Below are 17,466 nucleotides of genomic sequence, written 5' to 3'. Positions count from 1 at the left end.
GGGAGCCTGCTCTCAGCCAATGGGAGCCCGAGATCGCGGGATGATAAACTGCAGGGCCAATCAGGCGCCAGGGAGGCTTGGGGAGGGAGGAGTGAGGAGGAGCGCCCGGGGCGATGGAGACACAGCTGGGCCAGAGAAGTTTCTCACCTAGGACTGCGAGGGCTGTTCGCGCATCTCCTGCGCCTCGGCAGTCCCACGCGAGAGAAGAACCCGTAACTGCTTCCTCTGCCCCCTCACCCTGCGCCCTGCAGGCGAGGGTCGGCGTCCGAGAGCCCCCCAGCGCAGCAAGATTTATTTTTCTGTAGCATGCAGAGAGGAAGAGGGCGAGGATAACGTGGTGCAGGGGACTGACCTTTGCCCAGGCTGGTCTGGGTAGAGGAGGACGACAGAGGAGTGGTCGGGCCTGGGGGACTCCATGCAGGGGCCATGAACAGAGTGGCACTCCTGGGCCTGCCCCGCCTGTGCGCGCTGTGGGCAGCCCTGTTCACGCTCTTCCCCTGCGGAGCCCAAGGAAACTGGATGTGAGTACGGGACCTCGGGGGCCACAGGGTCGGTGGGAAAGGGGGGCGGGGGCGGGGCTCCTGCCTCTGCGACTTTCATCTGAGTGGGGAAGGGGCGCGGGGCGGGCCCCGGGGCGGCTGCTCTGGGCTTGGGACGAGAGCTGGGAGCGCTGACGCTGGGGAGGGCTCTGCCCTACAGGTGGCTGGGCATCGCCTCCTTTGGGGTGCCCGAGAAGCTGGGCTGCGCCAACTTGCCGCTGAGCAGCCGCCAGAAGGAGCTGTGCAAGCGGAAGCCGTACCTGCTGCCCAGCATCCGCGAGGGTGCGCGCCTGGGCATCCAGGAGTGCCGCAGCCAGTTCCGGCACGAGCGATGGAACTGCGCGGTGGCGGCCGCGCCCGCCGCCACCAGCCCGGTCTTCGGCTACGAGCTGAGCAGCGGTGAGTCTGGGGGGGATCCGAGCGGCTGGCGCAGCACAGGGCAGCTGGGGTGCCGACAGCTCCGCGCGTTCCCCGGGATAAAGCAGACGGTGTTCGCTAAGCAAAGGCTGCCAGTTCGAACCCACGCAGCGCTGGCGCCTTGGATGGTAGACCTGGCGACCCGCTCGCGTGAAGACTACCAGTCTAGAGAAAACGGTACGGGGCCAGCCTTCTGGGTCGTGTAAGGTCGTTATAGATCGCCGGCCAACAAGTAGGTGGGGATTGAGGGGAGCGAGCGAGATCAAAGGCCCGAGCTGGGGTGCAGGTGCGGAGAGAGGCGCTTGGGGCTCCGGCTCTTCCTCCTTCCCGCGGCGCCCCGCCGGAGTTGGGCCGCCGACCCCCTGGAGCCTGGAGCGCCCCCCTACGGGGTGACCAGCTGGAGAAACGGGAGGTAGGTGCCAGGGAACGGTGCTGCCGCATCTGCTTTGACTTCACCGGCTCGCTGCGCACCGGGCCCGGCGCTGGGACGCGGGTGCAGGCTCGTGGGGCGCCCGCCGGGCGGCTGGTGGAGGTGTTTGCAGCGGGATGAGCAGGGGTCACCCCAGCGGGGCTAACCTGGGCGTGCTTACTTCGGCTCCTTTTTACCCACTTCCCCGCCTCCGTGCACCCGCGCGGCGCGGGGTGCTGCCGGAAAACAAAGTTTCGCTTCCACGTGGGTGGGCACTAGGTGGCGGCCGGATAGGTCCCGAGAGGCAAGGTTGGTGCAAACAGAACAGCAGAATCAAAGAGTTGCAGGACTCGGACACGGAGAGCTTGGTGGGCCTTTTCCCGGTTCGTTTCCGTTCCGCCCTCCACCTTTGACCCTAGACCCGCAGGGTCGCAGGATTCTCAGCTAGGAGCAGCGCGCTTTCCCCGCTGCGTTTTGGCCGGCACGCCCTTCCGAAGGAGCCCTGCCCTCCTGCAGGGGCAATGCCTTCCTCGCAGTTGCTGAAAGGCAGCGGCCTCGTCAGCTGTTGAAAAGGTTTATTAGGCCACGGGCGTGAAACTATTTGTACTCCAATCTAAACAGCTCGCTAGAGAGAGAGAAAGAGAGAAAACACGGTCTCCTGCCGAGTCTCTTCTGGGCTGTTTTATTAATGTTTCAATGGACCTCCGCTTTGCAAAGATTTAGGCTCCACCTCTGCGTTCCGGGTGCTACATACGGGGGTGGGGGGGAGGGGGGCGCAATCTATAAGTGTGTGGTCGAAGTCCATGCTCCTTTAACTCCGTTTTTCCCTTGAACATTTTGAAGCCCCTTCCTATATCTTTCCCCCGCTTCTTCCCTGTTGGTGACGTGTTAGCTCATTTACTTTTGATTTGCCCTTAAGACTGAAAAGAAACAAACAAAAACAAACAAACAAAATCTTCACTGCCATTGAGTCGACGCTGTTGTAAACGCCAAGCAGTTCATGTTAGCTCCAGAGATGGCGATTCAGAATCCTCAAGGAAGATGAGTCTTCAGTGCCGAAAGAAGCTGATGTGTGTTTACTCAAGGGGGGAGAATCACACCAAGCTTTTCAGCTTGTATCTTGCCAGAGCATATTGAAAATTTTCCAAAGTAAGGTCAACTTGATTTCCTCGGGGTGCTATTATCACCATTTACTTGTGAAAGACTGTACACTCCACAGGCACTTACTGAGCTGTGACTGCGTGTGTCCCCAAGAGTCGGGTGCTGACATCCTTCTCAACGTGTTGGAAATAAACAGAAGAGTTGGAAGCAGTCGGGGAGTGTCCTGCAGGCGGGATGCCATTACTACATGACTTCGGACACTCAAACAGCGGTGTGAGCCGTGACAATCCCCTCAAGCGAGATACTGAAAGTTAGTTTGCTCTGTTGTTGCTTTTTCTCTTTAAGAGGAGAGTAGGAAATCCTCCCTTCTACATGTGTCCTCAGGAAAGCATCCGTTGGAAGAAATGGCTACTCCCATACGAAGAAGCTCACCCCACTGAACATTGGCAGAATCCACGTCTCACTAATTTAGCAACTGTCTGTTTGGTTGCAGGCACGAAGGAAACAGCGTTCATTCATGCAGTGATGGCTGCCGGCCTGGTGCACTCGGTGACCAGGTCTTGCAGTGCAGGCAACATGACAGAGTGCTCCTGTGACACCAGCCTGCAGAACGGGGGCTCGGCGAGCGAAGGCTGGCACTGGGGGGGCTGCTCTGACGATGTCCAGTACGGCATGTGGTTCAGCAGAAAGTTCCTCGATTTCCCCATCGGAAACACCACGGACAAAGAAAGCAAAGTTCTCCTAGCAATGAACCAGCATAACAATGAAGCGGGAAGGCAGGTATGTATTCGAAAATGGCATCCAAACCCAGGGTCTTTGAGTGCTTCTGGATGAATCTCTCCAAAAGGCTTAGAAAGCCAAACACTTGCAGTCAGCATTCTCTCTATGGCTTCAGGAGCGCGTATTCTCTTCACTGGCTCGGTGTAGGCGCTCCATCTGGTGTCAGTTGCATCTTGTAGAATTTGTTTGTCTGCCTTGTACACCCGAGGTATGAATTACAAAGTAATCGATGCAGAAGTGCCTGTTTGTATGATTCCGTCTCTTAGCTGAGGAAGGTCAGAGCCGGAGTAAGCCCTCCAGTGTCTGCCGTTTCAATGGACTCGGATCTCATGTCTTCCAGTCTGACAACGAACTGATATTTTATCTGTTTTTTTCATAGAGAGTGGCTTCTAAAAGGTTATCAGGTTTGTCCGTATTTAAATGTACGAAAGGTGACACAGTGGAGAAAGTGCTCAGCTGCTTACCAAAAGGTGGATGGTTCAAACCCACCAGTGGCGTGGCTGGGAAAAAGACAAGCCATGCTAGTGTGCTCCCAGAAAGATTTACAGCCATGAAGACCCTGTGGGGCAATTTCACTCTGTCCTATACAGTCGCTATGAGTCTAACTCAACGGCAGTGGGTTTTTTGCTTTGTGTGAGCCAATATTTCTTGTAAAACAAATATATTTCTTCCCAATAAATAGTTATTTGACTATAAAGGACTGTACCTTCATCATAAAGATTCATAAACTTCAGGTAAATATAAACAAGAGAAAAGTGTTTTTTAACATTAAGTTTTTCTGACACTGAGTAACCCTTCTGGCTTTATTTAACTTTTGTATCTTCATATTAATGAATACTGACACAATAAAGTTTGGGTTCTGTAACATAGTTCAATTACTTGGCTGAATTGAATTACATAGTTGAATTACAGAGTGGCTTTTGTGACTGTATATTCTCTACGCTATCATAACTTTTATAGGGGTAGGAATATTGGTACAGATTATATGTTACTATAAATATGCAACAAGCTGTTCAGGTCCCAGAGTAGTCACTGCAGCCGGCCCATTTTCCTGAAATGAATTAAAACAAGTTGCAGCATCTCTCAGGAATATTTAAAGTACATGTTGCATTTGTTTTACAGTTTTTGAAAGTAGATAAATGGAACTAAGTGGCACCATTCAGAATAATTGAAAACACGCTCCTTCATCTCTAGAAAAGCAAAATCTCAGCCCACTTTTTGCCTTGACACTTGTATCAACTACAAATCCTATAACAGAAAATTAGTCAACAGAAGAGACAGTAAGTTAGTAAGTTTCTCTGTAAAGTTTTCATATTTTGGTTTTGAAATGTTAGTTCATTTTATTTCACCAAAAAGTGGTGCTCTGGTCTAACACTAGGATTGTGCATGCTGTTCTTTTCCTTCAATTTTTACTTTTAAAAAACTGCATTCATTGTAGCTTCAATGCAATGCCGTTAAACTATAATTTAAAAATACAACTAAATCATTTTCTTTAAAACCCGAGCATTAAACTAGAGAAAAACATGGAATCTATCAAATGAATCTATTCTGAAAACATAAAAAAACAATTCAATGAATGTTTACTATTAATACAGACCTTCATTCTTCCTTAGGCATTCTTAAAATAGTTAGGAGATTTTAAATGAAACAAACCAGAAAACAAAACTTAGAAACGTGCGCAACTCTGAAATGAATGATATCCCCTAGGAATCTAGAATGCCTTTTTATTACTAATACTAGGCAACTCATTAGTTGGATTCTCCTCTGTGCTTCCTCCCCAGAAAAACTGGTGTTTGCTTCTGTGACTGTTCACTTTGCTTGTAAGCCATTGCTTATATTCTAATTTCATTAAAAGGACATGTCATCCATTTTAATCCACCGCTCTTTGACAAAACAAAACAAAAGCAAAAAGAACCCATCTTCTCACACAACTGAGGGGTTTGCTATTACTCTAGGTCGACAGGGAAAGAGCAGAGCCTCTGCATGGAGACATCGTGTTGAGTGAATCTCAGCCGATTCCATGGAGAGCTTTGTTTCTCTCCCCAGTTGTTCTGGAGGGCGCCTGAAAACATTACAAAGTGTTTATTTTTAGGATACGACACTGGTGCTTTTGTTGGTCTTTTCCTAATGAAGTCTTACATCAAACTATTGCTCTATTTTTCTTTCCATTGGTGGGTGGCAGAATTAGGTTTCCAGGTGATTATCTGAAGATTGGAAGAGCAATCAATCCAATTTCCAGTATTGGCAATTAGGATTTTAATCTAACAGGCAGATTCTTCTGAGGAAATTTCAGGTCTGCATTCAATTGAGTAGATTTTCCTAGTCTCCAAATCCCCAAACTCCCCATGTAGGAAAGCGTTCAGAGAGATGTGGGTACTGGCCCTTCCTCGCGCTGTGAGCAGGATAGATGATTTTCTAACCGCTGACCTTAAATACTCTGAATCCCACTTGGTTTCTGACACCATTCCTAAAGTTATGACTCCAAGAATAATGTTGCCGAGTGGTGATTGGCTACCAGGATGATGTGATGCCTTCCAGGGGCAGAACTGCTGGGAATAGTGTGACTTGGAATATTTATGGGTATTTCTTTTGGTGTGCTTAAAATATTTCCATTCTTCCCTTGTCCACCTCATAAACTTTCAAGTTTCCCAACCCCATAATTTGTCTTATGATGAGTAATTCCAAAAAGTGGGCAGCGCCCGACCCCAAATTTTCATTGACCTGTTTCAAGAATACTTACAGGGCGTTGAACAACACATACGTGTTTTGCTTCTCAGCAGGTTCAGATATATTTTTGCACGGCAAGGGGCAAAAGGGACCAGAGGCATGGGAATCCCACATGCAATGGCCCAACCGCCGCATGTTGCCCTTTCCATTAGAAACTGTAAACAGATCATCTGACAGATGACAAATGAAATGTTAGTCACAGAACGTTTCAGAACAGCTTCCCGGCCGTTTCTGTAAGGGTTGGAGGAAGCAAATATACTGGAAAACACTCAGCCCCCGCGACAATACCACTTGAGCCAAAATGGTCAGACCCAACAGAACTTAGACCAACGCCCAAGCGGTTTTTATTTCTACACGCGCTAGGTTTGGAGTATCAAGGATTTCAGTGGATGCACCCTGCCCTCTTCCACTACATTCAAAATGTGGCAAACCAGAGCATTCACTGGGATCCCGGTGAATCCAATGCCCCCCGCCTAATTGCTCTCCCGGAGTTTAAAAATACCCCCGCCAAAACGCACACATCTGTTTGCAATAGTTAACAAAACATTCCATTGTTAATATCATTATAAACCTTAACAACTCAACTAGAGTAGGGAAAGGAATTTTCTCATAACCACACACAACTCTCTCCGCTGCTGTGTTCTCTTACTTCGCCTGTGACCAGAAATGACGGAGCCATCTCTGCAAGTTCAGGGCCGAGGCGGGGGCTCTTCCACATTAAATAGGAGTCCTCGCTGGAAAACTCCGTCGTGTCCTTTTTACCCCCTGAGCGTTCATGCAATTTCCCTAGGTGTACTTGTAGTTTCCACTTCCATTTTCCTGTTATACTACAATTTCCCTCTGCACCTACACTTCGTCCATCTTGTGTCACCAGCGTGCCTTATTAAGACCAAGCGTCTTAACCGCATGTTGATTTTTCTATAGCCCTGGAATCATAGCAAGTAAGTGTTCGTTAACCGCCTACTGTGTGCAGGGTGGAAGGAGCCGGCTGCCACAATGAATAACCGTTGCTGGCGGTGGCCTCTAACCAAGACAGTTAGCAATTCACAGCCACCAGCCTTTCTGAGGGAGCAGAGAGTTACTGCCTGGGAAAATATCTGGGGGTGTTCTCCTCTGCCCGACAGGGTCGCTGGGAGTTTGAATTTATTCAAGGGCACCCGACATGTGTAAGGTATTTTTTTTCTCTGGTTATAATAGTAAATCAAATTTAAAACTTGGTGAATTTGCTTTGTGCAGCCCACATTTCAGCAGAGCTAAGGGACGTGTGTGTGTGTGTGTGTGTGTGTGTGTGTGTGTGTGTGTGTGTGTGTCTATTTCTACCCTGGAACCCAACGTTTCGGCCAATTCTCCTAGTGCCAGCTACATGACGGTTATTGCATTGCTTTCTTTCAGTCCTGGCTTCTTCAAGCTTTATCCTTGACGTGGGACAGGGCTATAGTCATTCAAATTGCAAAATTGCATATCAGCTGATCAGTATTCTTCTCCTTCAAGTGTATTTATCTTTCTATATAATTTCTGGACTTGGATTTTTTTTGTTAAGCCCCCTTATATTTTAAAGGTACTGAAAGAAGTCTTTTTTAAAAAGATGTCATCTCTAGAGAATTATAGCTAGCTAGCAACACAGACAGGCAGCTAGCGTGCCATGGTAGGAGAATCCCTCCCAAATGACAAGCCACAATGAGAATATGCTGGAACAGACTTATCTGTCCATCCAGTGAAACTGCGTGTCACTCAGTGGACCCACATGGTAGTGGATGAGCTGGGCTGAGGCATTGAAAGACAGCCAGACAGACTCAAGCCCTCCCAAAACCAGTGACCTCCTACTGGGACTCTGCTTTAAGGAGGTGATTTTTATTGCTTCCTGCAGAGTCCGGTTGGCAATAAAAGATTACTTAAAACTACTGGACTAAAGCTAGACTAATCTAAATATTTTGGTGGACACCCGCTTGGTCATTCAAGTTTTGCAAATTGGCAACACCTTAAAGGATTTCAGTGAATAAGAGGAGTCAGCTCCATAATGCTAGGCAGAAACAAACAAACAAAACTGAATCCACTGCCATCAAATCGATCCTGACTCATAGCAACTCTATGGTACAGAGTAGAACTGCTCCGTGGGGGGTTTTTTCTTTCTTTGTAACAATTTAATTCATTTTGATTATAGATAAAAAGAAAAGAAACATACTTGGTGATTATACCTTGATTTTCATATTAAGCACAGCATACTCCAGATTTAATTTTTCTTTCTAGGAGTTTCAAATGTACTAATAAGATTTATTTACTTCAAAGTATATGTTAAGAGTCACTCCAATATGTGACGACAAATGTCGGCCAAAGGGAAAAAGAAAGATTTGAAGGGGAGACAATATCCAGGAGTCCATGGTGTTTTCAAGACTGTAAATCTTTATGGGACCAGACAGCCTCAGCTTTCTCCTGAGGGGGCAGTTGGTGCATTTGAACCACCACCTTGTGGAGAGCAGTCCAACATTAATCCATTTTGCCACCAGGGTTCTTTAAAATTGCCGTGTGACAACTGTTACAGACATTGATTATATTTAAACATAGAAACATGCATTCTTAGATTTGAGGCTTTATTTGGGCAATATGTCTTATTACTTAGCAGTGATTGGGCTTTTTGTTTTTTGCTGATAGATTGCAAGCCCTTATAATTTGAACAAAGTTGGGAAGATTGCATTCACTTGGACATTTATTTGGCTGGAGACATTTTAAAAGAATTGAGGGCTTTGTGAATCTCAGATATCATAAAATGTAACCCAAGAAGTCTGTATGCCATCCATGCTTATTTAAATTGCTTTGATGCTGTCGAAGGGTATCTGTCCACCTGGGTTTAGAAGAAATAGACACATCTATTAGTGTCTCAGTTTTGTGAATTCAAAAAGAGCAGAGGTGCTATCTTCTATAAAGACCCGGGTTTAAAGAGTCTGTTTATTATTTCAAACACTAATCGGAAGTCTGAAACATCGTGCAAATCAATACCACATGCTCCCATTTGAGGTTGCAAGTATTATAAATTGTTTAAAATAGTCTGTCTTATTTGACAGCTCCAAAAACTTGGGGTTCCTTTGTCAGAAAATATCATGTTCCGCAAACATGACCGTGTCAGGATGTGTACCACAGAGCAACATATAAATCCTGACATTTTATCGTTTTGATAAGAATTGTAAGTGGAAATTGAGCTGTGAGCTGTTTCCTTTCTTTGGTGAGATTACACACGTAATTTCCAAGCTACTGAATGGATTGATCCATATTTCATTTTACCCAGCACGTTGACAGGACGTCAGCACCACAGCTGGGCCTGACGATTTATTAACCTGCCCTGCCATCCTCTGGGGACTGAAGGAATCAGTGCTGGCAAGCCTGGATGTAAGAGACCAGGATTACCTTGAAACTTTGGAAATCTCTATATTGTTTTTGCACACTAATCACTGCAGTGATAATGGTGTCGCCACTCTCACTGTACCTTCTTTTCCAGAGAAAGGGGGTGTTTAGTTAAAGCTTGATGTATACCAGGCAGTGAGCTATTCCAAATGTAGGGAATCTCCTTTAATTATTCAACGGGGTGGACTCAACTCGTCATGTTGAAGTGAGCATTTCCATAAACAGTATGCCCTTTCTGCCATAGGGTGGCGCTACTGATCCATCAAGGATAGGACATGTGTTTTGAATTTAGGTGGAAAGAAAAGAGGGAGAATTTGCTGGTAGCTAACACACTTCCCAGCCCTGACTCCTTTTGACCAATGTAAGATGGTGAGTCAGGGTTTCTCAGGGGGTCTGTGACCTGGACATGGTGAATTCCACATATCTGCAGGGATATAACAATTTCTATTTACACCAATCAAAAGGGGAACGCTCCATTCCAGCAGCAGGTGACATCCCCAGCAGCTCATTCAAATCTCATGCAAATGTTTTTCTGGGTTTTTTGTTTTGTTTTGTTTTTGAGTTTTTAAACCTAAATTGCTTTAAACGCTCTCAATGCAGTCAGACTCTCAGGGACTCACGCCCTGGTTAATTTCAGAGTCCCACGCATCTTTTCTGTGCTCAGTCAGTGCTTCGAAGTGATATGGACTTTCAGGTGCAGACAGATCACCAGATCTTGATAAATTGCAGCATCTGAAGTTTTGGAAGGGATTCCTGGTGGTGAAGTGGGTTAAATATCAAGGCCAATCGTTTAACCCCACCATCCTCAGGGGAAAGAGGAGGCAGCCTACTCCCATACAGATTTGTAATCTTCAGCACCCCTGTTCTGCAGGGCCTCTGAATCAGAATCCAGTCCAGGTCAGTGGGTTTGGATAGTTCTCTCGTCTGGATGGAGACTGCATCTCTAACAAGGGAGGCTTATTCTCTGAGCCATGGCCGGCACTCAGAGTGGGAAGGTGCAGACCGCATAAGACACGGGGGCTCTCCACTCCCAAAATGAGCCAGGGAATTACCAGTCTAGGAAGTCTCCATTTGTTATCTCAGACAATGGCGGATCAAGGTAAGCAGCCTGTCTATACCACTTAGGTACTTAAGAAGGTTTGTGCCACAGGGTCAAGAGAAGCACAAAGCATTTGAACCTGAGTGACCTTAATGATGCTTTAAAACTCACTTCCATTAAGTCGATGCCAACTCATAGTGATCCTATAGGACAGGGTAGAACTGCCCCTTTGAGTTTCTGAAGCTGTTTACAGGGGTAGAAAGCCCTGTCTCCCAATAATGCTTTGAAGAAAAAATCCCTCCCCCACACACACAAAAAAAGGAGCCCTGGTGGCATGGCGGTGAGATACTGGGCTATTAACCAAAAGGCTGGAGGTTCAAACCCACCAGCTGCTTCGAAGGAGACAAGCCTAGTGATCTGATAGGCTCGGAAATCCCGTGGGGCAGTTGCACTATTTTATAGGGTCGTGATAAGTCAGAATCAACTGGTTGGGAAGGAGTTTTCATGGGTCTAAGTTTTTGAACAAGACAGAGCCGGGAAGTGAAGCGACCAGGCCGGCTGGGCACCCCCGGTTGTATGCGTGGCGAGCCGTGTGTGAACACACTTACTGTTGGTTTCAGGCCGTCGCCAAGTTGATGTCCGTGGACTGCCGCTGCCACGGGGTTTCAGGATCCTGTGCTGTGAGGACATGCTGGAAAACCATGCCCTCCTTCGAGAAGATCGGTCATTTGTTAAAGGACAAATACGAGAACAGTATCCAAATCTCGGACAAAATCACGAGGAAAATGCGCAGGCGAGAGAAAGCGGAGAGGAAAACGCCGATCCGCCAGGACGATCTGCTATACATGAATAAGTCCCCCAACTACTGCGTGGAGGACAAGAAACTGGGGATCCCCGGCACGCAAGGCAGGGAGTGTAACCGCACTTCGGAGGGCGCCGACGGGTGCAACCTGCTGTGCTGTGGCCGGGGCTACAACACCCACGTGGTCCGGCACGTGGAGAGGTGCGAGTGTAAGTTCATCTGGTGCTGCTACGTCCGCTGCCGCCGATGCGAAAGCATGACCGACGTGCACACCTGCAAGTGACCGTGTCCTTCAGCCAACGCGGCGACAGCGCAGCTCACAGGGTGGCCCGCCCAGCGAAGTTGACGCTTGTGGGTGTCCCAGACCCTTGGCCCCAGCCGAGCGCCCTTTACCTGATTGACATGCAAGCACACACATGCAGCCCCTGGCTTTTCTTGGCGTTTTAAAGCGTCAAAGGTTGGGGATGGTGTGCCGAAAAGCTGGCCAGAGACTTGTCTCCCAAGCAAGAAAGTGCAGCGGAGGGGCCTGGTGCTGGGAGACCTGGTCCAGTACTAGGAACTACCCCCTGGGCCATGGACTCTGTGATGGTGGGGGACGGTGGACGCTCCTTTCCAGGTAGGCGCCAGGAGTGTGAACATGAATGTCACTGACTCAGCAGCACGGGTGGAGAAATGATCCTGCAGGGCGGCGCAGAGTTACTGAAGATGGGAACATCTTTCCAGAAGGGGTGCTGTACTCAACTTCAAAAGAAAAGTCTCTTAAAAGAATCTGACCAGAGATTCCTAAAAGAGGAATGCTTGTAAGATTGGGTTAGTGACAGAAGGAAAGAAATGAAAATGCTAAAAACAAAAGTGTCATTTGGATTTTCAGTGCCTTTTTATCAGCAGAATTTACCTAGGCAGGCTGGAGGAACAGGGTTGAGCGCAGTCATTAACCTCGGGGCTCATGGTTAAATCGTAGACCAATTTGGACTGGTGAAAATCCATGCGGCCCGAGGGATGCTAAAATCATGTGGAGGAGTGACATGTAGAGATAAGAGTGTAAAAGGCTCAGAAACATTTAAATGTGCAAAAACAGCATTGTGTGCAGAATTTTACTTTAAAGAAAGTTATCTATTTTGTTAACACAGTATTTAAGTGATGGAATATATGAAAACTGAACGACACTTATCGCCAAAGCCCCAAGAGCTAAGGCAGTACGAATATCTCTGTAGTCAGACTAGCTCCTGTTTCTTTTCTATTAACGCTGACTTGATTTTGAAAAAGAAGTTAGTTAATTGAGTAGTTAAATGGTGTGTATTTCTTGCTAAAATGACAGCTTTATATGGTATAGATTAAAATACGTTGCAAAATTTGAAGAACTCTGTTATTTCAGCAGTCAGATTAATTGGATTCGCGTTTCGCATTAGTTATGCTTAACTTGTAAGGTTATTATAATAAATTATACAATAAAAGTTTTAACTGGGGAAGCAAGACTCTACATCAGAGTAACGATCAGTTTGTGGATTTGACATTCTGGATATTTATTACGTTTTGTGGAATGCTGCATTTTCATTTGAATTTTGGATGGTCTTTCTTGTGTTAATATTCATGCCTGTGTAGCCATCATGTTTTATAAGGTTCCTGGTTTGAAATGCAGGGCTGGCTGTAAGGTTGTATTTCAATATAAATGCTTATGTTTTTATGAGTGGTTAAATATTTTGTGACTACAGAGAGAGAAAAAAATGATTGAACAAAGAAAGAACATGCTTTGTCTTATGAATAAGCTGAAGAAATCATTCCCAGTCCCCAGGTCCTATTCTTTTCCTTTTAATTTTATTTACATAGAGCACTATTTGCACACATACCCCCCAAATTTGCACACACACAGACACCCAAGAAAATATGCCTCAGGTTAAATCGTCTCATCAAGGCTACTTGTGTAAGTGCGACCCTTGAAACGGAACAAAATGATTAACTACAAAATCAGTGACAATTAAATGAAAAATGAACAAATTCAGAGAGTATTTGAAAGGCTGGTTTTCCATTCTTTTGCATTCATTGAACAGAACAGTTCGAAAAATATGACTCTGAGTCTCCTGGCTTCTTTGTGAAGTAAATGGAATTTATCTGTGTTGAAAACAAGCCCTCCCTCCGCTTTTTTTTTTACAAAGAGGAAGACTGGCATTCCTACGACCACTCATTTCTTCTAGAAGACTTTTCTTAATGGCCTGACCACCTCTGAGATTCAAGCTGGCTCCAATTCACACACACGTGATGATTATTCAGCCTTTTGTTAAGAACTCTGTTCTCCGTGAGAAAGACAGCACTGAGACCTTACTCTTGGAAACGGGTGCCCAGGCGCCAGCACCTCACTTCCAACTGTTCCTTTGGTTTATTTTCCTTCCCATGCCTGGTGCCACCACGGACCAGGCTTGGTGAACATCCTGCCTGCCTGTCTTCAGAGCAGACAGCCTGGTCTTGGCCCTTCTCCTTTCCCAGCCCTCCTGGTGCCCTGCAAGTTCTGGGGTCTGAAGGCCCCTACCTGGTGTGAGCTATTTTGCCTGCATTCCTGAGGGCAAGCCCCCATCAGACTAGTGTAAACATTAAATGGAACGTTTGGAGAAAACAGAGTCCCTAGATGGTGTAAACATGCTCAGGGACTAACCAAAAGCTTGATGATGTCAGAACTCCCATAGGTAGCTAGGAAGAAAGGGCTGGCAAACTACTTCTGGACAGAAAAAAATAACAGCTACTGAAACTTCTGCAAAACACACTTCTACTCTGACACGTGGGATTGGCTGCTATGAGTCGGAGTCAGCTAGACGGTGCCTGGTAGGTTCAGAGCTCCAGGCTGCACATGTGTTGTGTGTACCACACTTCAAAGCCCCAGCCCCAGCCCCAGCGCTCTGTTCTCTCTCCTTATCAGCCCTGGTGACGCTATGGGGTAGGCTTTGGGCTGGTAACCGTCATGTCAGTGGGTGAGAAAGATGCAGCTGTCTGCTCCCATGAGGATTTACAGGCTCAGAGACCCGACTTAGGGTCACTTAGGTCACTTAGGGTCTGAATCTGCTCCATGACAGTGGTTTGGGCTGGGGTTTGCTGTTGAAACATGAGGCCACGTTTCCAGACCTCAGGTTCTTGTGTCCCACATTATGTGAAAAGCGAGTGGTTCTTTCCTAGACCCAGAGAGAAGGAAAACTTCTTTCTTCTAGGTCCATTCACAGGAGCCATAGTGGTGTAGTGATTATGTATTGGGCTGTTAACTGCAAGGTCAGTAGTTCAAACTTCCATATACTCCTTGGGAGAAATATGAGGCTTTCTACTCCTGCAAAGAGTTATAATCTCAGAAACTCAAACTGGGCAGTGCTATCCCGCCCTGTAGGGTCACTGTGAGTTAGTTGGAATTGAGGAATTGACTTGATGGCAGTGAGAAAGTCCATCTAGAAAATATCTTCCGAGTCTCTGGCTCTCATTGGTCAATGTGCCCATCTGTGAACCAATCACAATGAGTAATGGATGATTGGAGTTGGGGTCTAGACACAGCCATTGGTTTAACGCCATCAAAACCCAGGGCTGGCACAGGCAGTGAGGTTCATTCCCAATAAAGCCACCTTGCTCGAGAGCAAAGGACAAGCAGGCATTAACCCTTTCACTGCCATTGAGTGGATTCTGAGCCATACACCACACCCCCATCCCGTGGAGTCATTCTGACTCCTAGTGACCTTATACAGGGTTTCTGGGCCTTTGCAAATCTCCAGGAGCAGGCAGCCTCTTCTTTCTCTCTCAGAGCAGCTGCTGAGTTTGAACCTCAGACCTTGGGGTTAGCAGCCCAATGCTTACAGTGCCACTAAGTATTATGTCACCCTAAAAGGGGGTCCCAGATGCTGGGCAGCAAAGACATCCAGTGTCCCTAGTTCCAGTGATGTGCTTAGGAGACAGAGCTGCTGGTATCACGTGGGGTCAAAGTTCACAGCGGACACAGCCGAGCCAGAGCACACCGGCTCTGTATGTGGGGACAACATGTCTTTATTTCTAAGTGTCCTTAAATGTGGTTAAAGGGGAAGGAGGTGCTCTATTTATTTTTTTCCAACTTTTTTCATAAAAAGTTCATCTTTTTTTTCAAAAAAAGTTTGGAAAGGCAATAGGAAAAGACAATGATGATTCATCTTGAAATGGAGTCGGGAAAACATCTCAAATGGCAACTCTCTGTAACCTCTGCCTAAGCAGCTCCCTGATAGCACGGCTTCTCACACCACGAGCATGTGAAAGCATTCTTTTGAAATTCAAACAGCTACATCATTTTTGTAGGCTCAGTTTACGAGTGAATGGCAGTCTAGTTTTGTTTGCTTGCTGTCATCTCAGGAAAGTATGATACTTACTGTGGGTTGCACACTGGGCTACTAACCCCAAGGCCGGCAGTTTGAGCCCATCCACCTGCTCTGCAGGAGGAAGATGAGACGGGCGACTGCCATCAAGATTGCCAGTCTCAGAAACTATAGGGATCAGATCTGCTCCAACTTCCCCATGAGGCCACACTAAGCGGGGGTCTCCATGATGGCAGTGTGCTTGGTTCGGGTGGAAGCGTGCCGTCGGGCCGGTTCCTGCTCATCCCCGCCCTGTAGACGTGAGTAGCTCTGCCTCCATAGGATCTTCAAAACCAGAATCTGGACAAAAGCAGAAGGCTACCTCTGGCACCAGTAGAGTGGCTGGTGGTGTCTAACTGGACATCTCCCTGTCAGCAGCAGAGCGCTTTAACTGCTGCACCAGCCAGCCCCTGAGAAACCTGATGGGATGTCATGATACACGTTAGATGCCATGAGGCCCTACGAGTTTGTGCTGGCACTGTGAGGGTGAGCACATAGTTTAGAAAGCCTTGACTTTTCTGCAGTGCTGTCAGTGTGAACAGAGTGCTTGTTTTTACGTTAGTTTAAAACACAGGATGAGAAAAGCTCCCCAAAGATAAGCAGGCGGCCATCTAGCTAAGAAACAGCAAAGCCCACGTGGAAGAAGCACACCAGCCTACCCCGACATCATTGCTGAAGACAAAGTGGGTGCATAAGCAAATGCAGTGAAGAAAGCTGATGGTACTCGGCTGTCAAAAGATATAGAATCTGGGGTCCTATAGGCTGGAAGATAAACAAGGGGCCATCTAACTGAGAAACAACAAAACCCACATGGAAGAAGCACAACAGCCTGTGAGATTACAAGCTATTGAAGAGATCAGGTATCAGGCATCAAAGACCAAAAAATAAATAAAATAAAATCATAGCATTGTGAATGAGGGGGAGTGTGGAGTGGGGACCCAGGGCCCATCTGTGGGAAATTGGACATCCCCTTGCAGAAGGACTGCGGGGAGAAGACGAGCCAGTCAGGGTGCAGTGTAGCAACAATGAAATATATAATTTTCCTCTAGTTCTCGAATGCTCCCTCCCCCCCCATTATCATGATCCCAATTCTATCTTACATACCCTGTTGGACCGGAGGATGTACACTGGCACAGATAGAAACTGGGAATACAGGGAATCCAAGACAGATGAACCCCTCAGGACCAGTGGTGAGAGTGGCGATATCGGGAGGGTAGAGGGAAGGTGAGGGAGAAAGGGGGAACAGATTATAAGGTCTACATATAACCTCCTCCCTGGGGGACGGACAACAGAAAAGTGGGTGAAGGGAGACGTCGGACGGTGTAAGATATGACAAAACAATAATAATTTATAAATTATCAAAGGTTCGGGGGGGAGGGGGGAGCAGGGGTGGGGAATGAGCTGATACCAAGGGCTCAAGAAGAAAGCAGGTGTTTTGAGAATGATGATGGCAACATATGAACGAATGTGCTGGACACAATTGATGTATGTATGGATTGTGATAAGAGTTGTATGAGCCCCTAAAAATATTATAATAAATAAGTTAGATGTAGCCAACTGGGTGAGCTGCAGATACAGCTCCCCTCTCAGAAACCAACAAAGACCCACGGATGGAGCCAGGAGTTAACCCCGAGCACCCCGACGAGCTGACCGAGAGCAGAAAAATTCAAGCCATATCGCCAGGAACTAGAACCTTCCCAAAGACAAGCCCTTATAAAAAGGGAAAGCTGGCAAACAATGACTGGATTTTATTGATTTTCTTCAGCTTTGTTTCACCGTAGAGGCAAGGAAATTAAGCCATAACATTTCCTGGAGCAGGGTGGCGAGGTAAACTGAGAAGGACAAATGGTGTGGCATCCCACGAAAGGAGCCCTAGTGGTCCCCCGGGGGCTCTGTTCCTTTGAAAGAGA

General features: G+C 47.0%; 1 protein-coding gene across 1 annotated transcript; it reads left to right on the top strand.

Moving 5' to 3' along the window:
* Positions 1-230: 230 nt before the first annotated feature.
* On the top strand, positions 231-11,531 carry WNT16 (Wnt family member 16). Its single transcript, XM_004707773.2, has 4 exons — positions 231-521; positions 700-938; positions 2,960-3,246; positions 11,029-11,531. Exons 1-4 carry the CDS (start codon positions 427-429, stop codon positions 11,491-11,493), a joined length of 1,086 nt encoding a protein of 361 aa, XP_004707830.1. The 5' UTR covers positions 231-426; the 3' UTR covers positions 11,494-11,531.
* Positions 11,532-17,466: the final 5,935 nt, after the last annotated feature.

The sequence above is a fragment of the Echinops telfairi genome, unplaced genomic scaffold (assembly GCF_000313985.2).
Source record: "Echinops telfairi isolate 266 unplaced genomic scaffold, ASM31398v2 ScPeMD7_23;HRSCAF=83, whole genome shotgun sequence".
NCBI lineage: Eukaryota > Metazoa > Chordata > Mammalia > Afrosoricida > Tenrecidae > Echinops > Echinops telfairi.
Note: the sequence above shows the minus strand (reverse complement) of the source record. Positions and strands in the feature narration are given on the sequence as shown.